General features: G+C 40.9%; 1 protein-coding gene across 1 annotated transcript in view; it reads left to right on the top strand.

Annotated features, from left to right (window-relative positions):
- The first annotated feature begins 1,786 nt into the window (after positions 1-1,786).
- The window catches only part of LTV1 (LTV1 ribosome biogenesis factor), a 45,763-nt gene continuing 37,304 nt past the window's right edge, over positions 1,787-10,245 (top strand). Inside the window, exons 1-2 of the mRNA XM_089676292.1 lie at positions 1,787-1,945; positions 9,330-9,461. Of these exons, the coding sequence (XP_089532418.1) occupies positions 1,943-1,945; positions 9,330-9,461 (135 nt within the window). The 5' untranslated portion in view covers positions 1,787-1,942. The remainder of the gene's footprint in view (positions 1,946-9,329; positions 9,462-10,245) is intronic.

Below are 10,245 nucleotides of genomic sequence, written 5' to 3'. Positions count from 1 at the left end.
TTCTTATTCTTTCTGTCTCTCCATTTTCCTCTCTTCTCTTTCTGTCTTTACTTCTTTTCTCTCTCTCCCTTTCTCTGTCTTTTTCTGTTTGTTTATCTTGCTTTCTTTCTCCAAAAAAAAAAATTGTCAAAATATTTAATGGTAAAAAATAAAAACTGACACCAGTGGCGCAACTACCAGGGTTGCAAAGGTCGATCTTGGGGCCAGGCCCTGGCATTCCACCCCCAGGTTCGAGTCTGCTCAGTCTAAAATGCATGAGTCTGTTTTTTGTCCTAGTCCGGTCTTGATTGCAGCTTGTGGCTTCATAATAGAATATGCACCCTTGCATACACATACTAGGTGTAATCCTAGACTCCCATCTGTCCTTCCAGCCCCAGATCCAATTGCTGACAAAATCATGTAGACTTCACCTCCGCAACTTCTCCAAGATACGACCGTTCCTAACCCTGGAAACCACTAAGCTACTTATTCACTCCCTTGTCATATCACGCCTCGACTATTGTAACTCCCTCCTTATTGGCCTATCTCATCGCAGGCTATCCCCACTCCAGTCTCTCATGAACGCTGCTGCCAGACTCATTCACCTTACTAACCGTTCTGTATCTGCTACCCCTCTCTGCCAATCCCTCCCCTGGCTCCCAGTTGCAGAACGGATAAAATTCAAAACACTAACTATGACATACAAAGCCATCCACAACACTGCCCCAATTTACATATCTGATTTTATCTATAAATATCACCCAAACCGTACACTCCGCTCCTCACAAGACCTCCTACTCTCTAGCTCTCTTATCTCCTCCTCCCATGCTCGTCTCCAAGACTTCTCCAGGGCATCACTCATCCTCTGGAACTCCCTACCCCAATTTATCAGACTATCACCTACTCTACTTACCTTTAGGCGATCATTGAAAACCTATCTCTTCAGGGATGCCTATCCCGCCCTCTGCTAATACTGGTATCTTCTACACTTCCAACCACTCCATCCCCCACAGTTTTACCTATTGTATCACTCACCCCTCCCTCCTAGATTGTAAGCTCCAAGGAGCAGGGCCCTCAACTCCCTCTTGTATTGAACTGTATTGTTACTGTATTGTCTCCCACTATAATGTAAAGCGCTGAGCAAACCGTTGGCGCTACATAAATCCTGTATAATAATACACAAATAGGAAGAATAACATTTTCCAAAAAGCAAATAATCATTAAATAATCATTATCAAAAAGGTGTAGGCAACAAAACCTTTTAATCTATTAAACAAAATCCATGCTCAGCATTGTAGGCTGACCAACAATGCCTGGTGTTACAAAGTCAGAGCCGGAACTAATCTACTTTGCCAATAATAGCACGGCAACCATTTACTGTAACACAACTACGTCGATCACGCATTACTAGTTATAGAGGTAAAGTTCTAGTTCCAAGATTGGTTCCCTTCGTATAACCCTAATGTCTATCGTCAGCCATTTTGTTGTGGAACAAACTTTATTAGAAATATACCACAGCTTGGTCTTCAGAAACATGTCTGCAAGGACAACCTGACAGTGCTATGCATTTTCTTCTAGTGTTCCGGAGGTTTTGCTTTCCTCCAGTGGCGGCATCCAAAAGTTCATAAGCGGGGGGCGTAGTTTTTTGCTTGCGGTGTATGTTTGTTGTCTGATTAAAAGTTGATAATTCGGTTTTCTGAAACAATTTCTATACATATAAAGATCCATGTATTTACAATTTTATAATGTAAACCGAAAGCATTCCAGGAGCTCTTACTCTGTGGTTCCCCCCGCAGTGCCGATGGATTGGTATGTCCCGGTGTGAGTGTGGAGAGTGCTGTGTATGCAGATAGATGATCCCACATGGTACTCCTGTGATATTCTGTGTCTTCCTCGTCTCAGGGATTCTGTGCTGTGTGGACATTGAGGATTGCTGGGGACATTATACTCTATGGAATAAATCATGGTAAGAGTAGTGCACCCTATATGTGTATCCCCAATAGTCTCTGTATGATGCCATGCCTCCACTCATGTCTGCTGCTGGAACTGCTCTAACCTGAAAGTAGATCTTACAGCAAAATTATTGTTTTTTTTTTAATTTAACCACTTGCCCTCCAGAGGATTTACGCCACTTACTGACCAGGCCATTTTTTGTGTCACGGCGCTGCATTTAACTGACAATTACGCGGTCATGAGCAAATTAAATTTACGTCCTTTTTTTTCCCACGAATTGAGCTTTCAGTGGTATTTGATCTTAAGCGTTTTTTTAATTTGTGCGTTATTTTTTAAAAAAAAGACAGTTTTGAAAAAAAAAAAACAATATTTTTGACTTTTTGCTATTAAACATGTCCAGTAAAATTAAAAAAAAAAATCAGATTTCTTCAAGTTTAGGCCAACATGTATTCTGCTACATGTCTTTGCTTAAAAAAATCCCAGTACGTGTAAATTAATTGGTTTATATGAAAGTTATAGCGTCTACAAATGGGGGTATATATACTGGGGTTTTTTTTTTTTAATTAATAAAAATGGCAGTGATCAGTGACTTATAGCGGGACTGCGGCGGGCATTCTGATACTGAGAGGAGCTGACTTGGTGTCCCTGACATCCCCAGTGACACCAATACAGTGATCAGTGCTAATAAAAAGATTCACCTTTTCTATTTGTCCTGTTTACCTTTTTCACTAAATATGAAAGAAAAAAATTGTGTTGTCACCATAACAGGAATAGAGGGGAAATTTTCCAAAGGGGACACTGATTCTTGGACCTACTACAGATGTCTTCCCTTTGAAGGAATTTCTGCTGAAGTTTTGCTATGGAACAGGAAGTGAAAGGAAATCTCCTCCAATGGGACAGAGATGGCAAAAAAAAATTCTTAAGCACTTGCCCTCCAGAGGATTAGGATTTACCCCCCTCCCTGACTAGGCCATTTTTTGCGTTACGGCGCTGCGTTACTTTAACTGACAATTGCGTGGTCATGCAATGTTTCACCCAAATGAAATTTACATCCTTTTTTCCCCACAAATTGAGCTTTCTTTCAGTGGTATTTGATCGCCAGTGTGGTTTTTATTTTTTGCACTGTAAAAAAAAAAAAGCGACAATTTTGAGAAAAAAAACTATATTTTGGACTTTTTGCTATTAACCTCCCTAGCGGTCTGATTATGTCCATATTTCTGTGCTCAAAGCAGTACATTGTTTTTGCATGGAAATATGTTGTTTTTTTATTGTAAGCCTGTAATTTTTAGGAATAACTCACTGAAATCCGTCCGAACAAGAGTCTAGTAAACATCCCGGGTATGATAAAATTTGAAACACGAAATTATATAATAATAATCATAAAAAAATTATAAATTTCTTGCAATAATGTAATCAAACCAAAAACACTGAAATTTGAAATATAGCGCCAAGTTCGCACATCACTGAGCAAAGTCGCAAAATAATTTTCAGTGTCTGATGACGAATTTCCCCACAAATCATCACTCAATTCTGCAAGTAGTTCTAATTTACTATCGCTGTTCTCTAGCTGGACTAAAACTGATTTTGACCTAAAGGGATGCTTTTTGGACGTTTCTCAGTTTCCAGGCAGAAAGTACAGTAAAAATGCAGGCAGGGCACAGGACAAAGCACTAGGAACAAAATGTATGTGAAATGGTTTGATACAGTAATGTTATACTATGAGATTTTAGTGTATTGAGTGAATGTCACATTTTAAAATTTCTGAATTTCCCGCTGGTTCCGTCCCCTGTACGTCCTGACGCTCGCAGGGAACGGAACCCGGAAGACAGATGCCGGCATCGGCCTGAGGAGATGGCCGGGGAAGCTGCAGGGGGGACATCGCGGGAGCGCAGGACAAGGTGAGTGCTGGAGGGTATCCCTGAACAATGCTGCAGGGTAATCCCATGTAGCTCGAGGTTACCGCTTCTGGTACTGAAAGTTAACCCCGAGCTACACTCGGGAATAACACCAGGGAGGTTAAACAAGACCAGTAAAATAAATTTAAAATCAAAATTCGTCATAAATTTAGGCCAAAATGTGTTCTGCGACATATCTTTGCTAAAAAAAAAATCCCAATACATGTAAATTAATTGATTTACGTGAAAGTCTTTACAAATGGCGGTATAGACACTGGGATTTGTTTTTTTTCTACTAGTAATGGCGGCGATCAGCGACTTTTAGCAGGACTGCAGCAGACACTCTGACACTGGGGGGGGGAACTAACTTGGTGTCACTGACACCCCAGTGACACCAATACAGTGATCAGTGCTAAAAAAAAAAGCACTGACACCGTACTTATGACACTGGGCAGGAAGGGGTTAACATGAGGTGATCAAAGGGTTAACTATATGTAGGGAGTGTTTTACTAGGGGGCACACTGGTGTAAGCACACTGATCAGGATGGCTGTTCTGTGCACAGCCATCCCGAGCAGTGTGCCCGAGCTGACAGGGAGGAAGACTGTAAATAAAACAGTCTTCCTGCCCGTCGGAGATCCTCGGTAATTTCCGGCTGGGACCCGGTGATTGACAGCATATATACGTGATATTGCGCACCCGTGCTGCCCTGTAGCAATATTTCTGCTATAGGGCGGTCGGGAAGCGGTTAAAGTGGAACTTAAAAATAAAAAATTGCCAAACCGGCAGAAATTTTAATGCAAAAGAGACATTCTTTGTCTCTTCTACATTAAAGTTACTTACATGCCTGTCTGCTTCTGTGCAGGGAACTGCGTATGCGCACCTCACTGTGCAAATCCGGCAATGCTGAATTTGACTCGCATGCGAGGGAGTGATGTCATCCTTGTCCGACCAATGACAGTGGCCGGCGATCAAGGCCTGGAAGCTGGCTACTTGAAGATGTCAGCGGCCAGGCGGGTAGCAGAGGGATGCTGCATCGCTGGAACTGAGGTGAGTATAGTTCCACTTTGAAGTATAATCAAAGGTAAAACTTTTTTTTTTGAGATTTGGATAGTGGAGAGGGATTAGAGCCCCTAGAGTCAGGTTTTACTGCTGTCTGTGCCCTCATTAGAGAGATTCACCCTCTGTATTTGTCCCGTTTACCATTATCATTAAAAGTGAAAGTAAAAGAAAATCTAAAATTTCGGGTTGTCTCCAGAAAAGTAATAGAGGGAAATGTTCCAATGGGGACACTGGATTTGGTGAAATGGGGGTGAAGTGAAGGGAAATCTCTTTGCAATGGAACACAGATGGCAAAAAAAAAAAAATCTGACAAGGGTTATAATTTTGCTTATCCCTATCCAATATAATATTAATAATAATTAAAAAAAAAGTTTTGCCTATAGTCATACTTTATATGTTAAAGGATAAGTTCACCTTTTATAACATGTTACTGCTCCCCACTGTGGCAGCAGGCCGGGGATCTTCTCCCCACTCCTGCTGCCACAATTTTAAAAAGATGTGGTTGTGCGGTGCACCACCAACCTGGCCGCATCATTCATTTACAGAGTTTTGTGAATCGGAGAACTACAAGTACAAACAGCCTTTGCGGCAGTCAGCTTGTAGTTCTCAGTGAATTACCAGGGCAATGGTGGAGCACTGTAGTAGTTCAGTGTGTATTTGCCTGCCTGTATCGGTGGTATGAGCAAACAGCTTATATTGACAGTCTGCAAGAGCCCTGCATTGCACCCGCGATCTGCTGATTGTGGGTGCAATCCTTTACAGGTTCCCAATTAAAATATAATAAATGCGCCTGTATTACCTGCAAAAAGATGTGCATTTATTAATTTTTTTCTATTTAAAAGGTGAACTTATCCTTTAATACAGATGGCAGTAATATCCTTTTTTTCTCTTTTTACTACTCTTTCTAGAGCGACTTTGCTGGAGTTCCATTTAAAGTGACCTTGGCATGAAAAACCTTTGTGCAAAAAAAGTGAACTTGCAAAATAAGAGAGTAGATACTTACCTTTTTCTTGCTGCCAGGATCACCAGAATGCTGCTTTGTTCAGAGAAGTCCTCAATGATACTGACACTTTCTGCAGTGTTGATCTCCTGGGTCCCCCACACAGTCTTCTCCTGCTGACTTCCATGTATAAAGTAAACTATTGATTATATAATTTTCTTTTCTTCCAGCACAGGTGGAAGGGAAGAAATTTGTTTGATTTCTCCATTAGCAAAGTCAGTGTTGATGGGGGAATCCCTTCTGCATCATTGTTGTGTTCTGTTGGCCGCAAGTGGATCGATGGATCCACTTCAGTACAACCAGCCTTCCCATAGATGGTTTGACTCTTGGACAGTCCTGACTGAACTGGCCGAGATTCAATCCATCTTTGGCTGGCTTAACTGTCACTTGTAGTGAGAAAGAGGAATCTGAGAGCTGTGGGGAGCCAGAAAGATTTATACTCCTGAAAGTGTCACTTTCCATGTGGACCAGACTTTGGAGGAAGACTTCTACTGAATGGAGCAGAATTCTTGCTGCAAGGGTAGCAGGAAAGGGGATGTACCCCCTCTACCAGTTTTCAGGTACACTTGTTGGTAAAACATTTTTTTTTTCTTTGTGACAGGGTTGCTAATGTGTTGACATGGGCTTTTCAGGTCTTTCTTCCCTTTTCTACTATTTAAACTTCCAAAGTAGTTTTGGATACTAACCTCTAAGGAGTGACAATGTTTTCTGAGAGAGGTCAGTTTTTACAGCAGCATATTTTGCAGAGAACATTGCTGCGATATGTGTAACATATTACTCTTATCTCCCTTAAAGTATTATTTTCAAATTGCTGTTTGTTCTTCTTTTAGCCATACATGCACAATTAATTTTTTTTTTACCACAATAATTAGACCCATGGCTCTTTCTTCCACCACACGTGCACCGTACACTTTTGTTATTTAGAAGATGTTGAATACAATTTCCAACATTCTGGCAATTTACAGGGTTATTTTTTTAATAGAAACTTCCACCAGTTACCCATAGCAGCCCATCAGAAACATGTAGTTGATCGTCCCTATGATTAAAGTGGTTCTAAAGGCTTAAGGTTTTTTACCTCCATGCATTCTATGGGGACTCTCACTTCTGCTTGTCTGAGGCAGCAGCGGAGCCAATCAAGGAGAGGGAAGGGGTGGGGCTGAGCCGCTGCTCTGTGTGTGAATGGACAAGCAGAGCCACGGCACGGAAGTATGCCTGCTTGGGTGCCCCCATAGCTAGCTTCTTGCTCTGGAGGCATTCAACAAGATTGTGGGGCCAGGAGCGCCAGCGGGGGACCTAATAAAAGGAGGATCCGGGCTGCTCTGTGCAAAACCCCTGCACAGAGCAGGTGAGTATGACATAATTGTTATTTAAAAAAAAAAAAAACACAAAAAACTTTAATATCATTTTAAGCCCTAATTACAGGTGAAATGCATCAGTGGAGGAACTGCCATCCCCAGTGAGAAAGAGATGTTGTAAGACATGTTGTTGCTAAAATAAAGTTCACTGACAAGAAAAAAAAATACAACAGTGTTCAACCTGAATGTGTTATTAACCAGTTGCAGACTCTGAATGTGTTAGACACACCAAACAATATGTCTTCATTGTACATAGGGTGTGTGTAACATGTCCAGTCCTTCTGCCCTGCTGCCAGGATCTTCCCTGTCCCAGGCCTCAGCAGGTCAGTTTTGATTAATCAAAGTGGCATTACCAAGTACACAGAAAAAGTTATGACAGCTGGAGCTGTCAAACAAAAGCAGTCTTTCAATGTTTATCAAAAACATAGTTTAAAAGAAATATTGTTTCATTTTGTATCTGTCAATTCATCTACAGATCAAAGGGATTAACTTTCATCTGCAGATGAAGTCAGTTATAGAAACCTGACAAGTAAAAAAAAGTTTTTTTTGTTTTTTTTTAATGTTCCTCTGTCTAACCCCTTAGTTTACAGTAATCAGCCCTAATTAAGTCCTTCTTCTCCTCCATTCAATTATTATTTTTCCTGCTGATTTTTTGCTTTGTACCAGAAAATTAGCATGTTTTTGTATGTGCACTAACACTATTTATTTTATAAACGAACATTGCTCAAAAATAGAAAAAGCTAGTTTTGTTACATTTTGTTATATTTTGTTATGTTTAATTGTTTAAGGATTGTGAAAAAAGAAATCATTATTGCAAGACTATGTTCACAAAAAATAAAGCTTTGTCCTTGCAAAAAAACAAAACAAAAAACACTATATTGCCAAAAGTATTGGGACACCCCTCCAATTATTGGATTTAGGTGTTCCAATCACCTCCATGGCCACAGGTGTATAAAATCAAGCACCTAGGCATGCAGATTACTTATACAAACCTTTGTGAAAGAATGGGTCCCTCTCAGGAGCTCAGTGAATTCAAGCGTGGTACTGTGATAGGTTGCCATCTGTGCAATAAGTCCATCCCTGACATTTCCATGTTACTAAGTATTCCACGGTCAGCTGTTAGTGGTATTATAATAAATTGGAAGCAACTGTAAGCAACATTAACTCAGCAACGAAGTGGTAGGCCACGTAAAATAACAGAGTGGAGTCAGTGCATGCTGAAGTGCACAGTGTGCAGAAGTCGCCAACTGTTTGCAGAGTCAAAAGCTAAAGACCTCTAAACTTCTTGTGGCCTTCAGATTAGCACAATAGTGCGTAAAGATCTTCATGGAATGGGTTTCCATGGCTGAGGAGCTGCTTCCAAGTCTTACATCACAAGTGCAATGCAAAGTGTCGAATGTAGTGGTGTAAAGCACGCCACCACTGGACTCTAGAGCAGTGGAGATGTGTTCTCTGGAGTGACGAATCGAGCTTCTCTGTCTGGAATTCTGATGGACTTGTCTGGGTTTGGCAATTACCAGGAGAATTGTACTTGCCTGACTGTATTGTGCCAAATGTAAAGTTTGGTGGAGGGGGGATTATGGTGTGGGGTTGTTTTTTAGGGGTTGGGCTTATCCCCTTAGTTCCAGTGAAGAGAACTCTTAAGGCGTCAGCATACCAAGACATTTTGGACAATTTCATGCAAAGGGTGGGCCAACTCAATATTGAACCCAACGGACTAAGACTGGGATGCCATTAAAGTTCATGTGCGTGTAAAGGCAGGCGTCCCAATACTTTTGACAATATAGTGTATATGTATTATGTTTTTTATCTTAAGTGATGACCACGTTAGGCCTATAGCAGAAATGTAAAAATTGCTCTGGTCCATAGGGTGAACAGGTGTGAGAGGTGAAGTGGTTAATGAAAACCTCTAGTAATGCTGTGTTTTTAGCAGACTGAAATTTGTCCTGTTTATTGAATAAGCTATTTAATGTCAAAGTCTTTAGTACAGTTCAATAAATAGTGTACAAATGTTTTGTTTTTCCTGACAAAATATACTTTTACTTTAGGGGAGTTACAAGTAGATAATGTATTGTATTTCACTATAGCCTCACAGAAAGAAGAAGCCCTTCATAGAGAAGAAGAAAGCAGTAACTTTTCATCTGGTCCACAGAAGTCAGAGGGATCCGCTAGCTGCTGATGAAACCGCTCCTCAGAGAGTTTTGCTACCTGCTGACAAGGTCTTCTGCTATACTTCTACTGGAACTATTTGGTGTTCCTCTTATTTTTTCATTACTTTGAATTTGGGTCATTCATATAACAAATTGTTCTTTACTAGCTGTTGTCTATTGTATAAATACTCAATTGTCCACCTTGATGGTTATTGTTTTGAGAGTCTGATAAAACGTTAGGTCCTTACCTTATAGGTCACAGAATGTAAGGCAGCAGTGTTGCTTTGAAAAGTCATTTTATTTCTCATGCTTGAAAGAGAAGTATAAGCAATGCTTGTTTTGGGCCGTATTTCTCTTCTGGGTCACAGGAGTGCACCTATTTCTGAATTCCTGTGACCCAGATTCAGCTGACAGCTGGCTAAAGCCCACTGATGCAAACCAATATTTATAATTAGACAGGCGCTACATAAATAATGTGCATGAACATATAGGAAGCTTGTTTCACAGCATGCCCCTAAACCAAACTCTTACATTTTATATATTGCACATGTAGGGGGTGCTGTATTTTCCACTAACTTTACAAAGAACACAAAAAAGCACAAAAACCAATAAAAGTCCAAAAGTGAGTTTAGGTTTTGAAAGAAGTGACAGTCCTTTCTAAAGGCCACTGATTTCTGGCATTAGAGCCTGTCCAGGGTCTGCAGGGATCCCGACAATAATGTTGGGACCCACTGAGATGCCTGACCAGCAGCTGGGTAAGCCTTTCAACATGTCTCTGAGAGCCTGAGCCAGCCACTCCTGCCTCCTCCACAGCCCGGCGCTCCAGTGAGCGCTGGAGGGGCAGAGCAGAGAG

Source organism: Staurois parvus, unplaced genomic scaffold, assembly GCF_062004578.1.
Source record: "Staurois parvus isolate SC_StPar_1 unplaced genomic scaffold, SC_StPar_1.0 ptg000165l, whole genome shotgun sequence".
Lineage (NCBI taxonomy): Eukaryota > Metazoa > Chordata > Amphibia > Anura > Ranidae > Staurois > Staurois parvus.
Note: the sequence above shows the minus strand (reverse complement) of the source record. Positions and strands in the feature narration are given on the sequence as shown.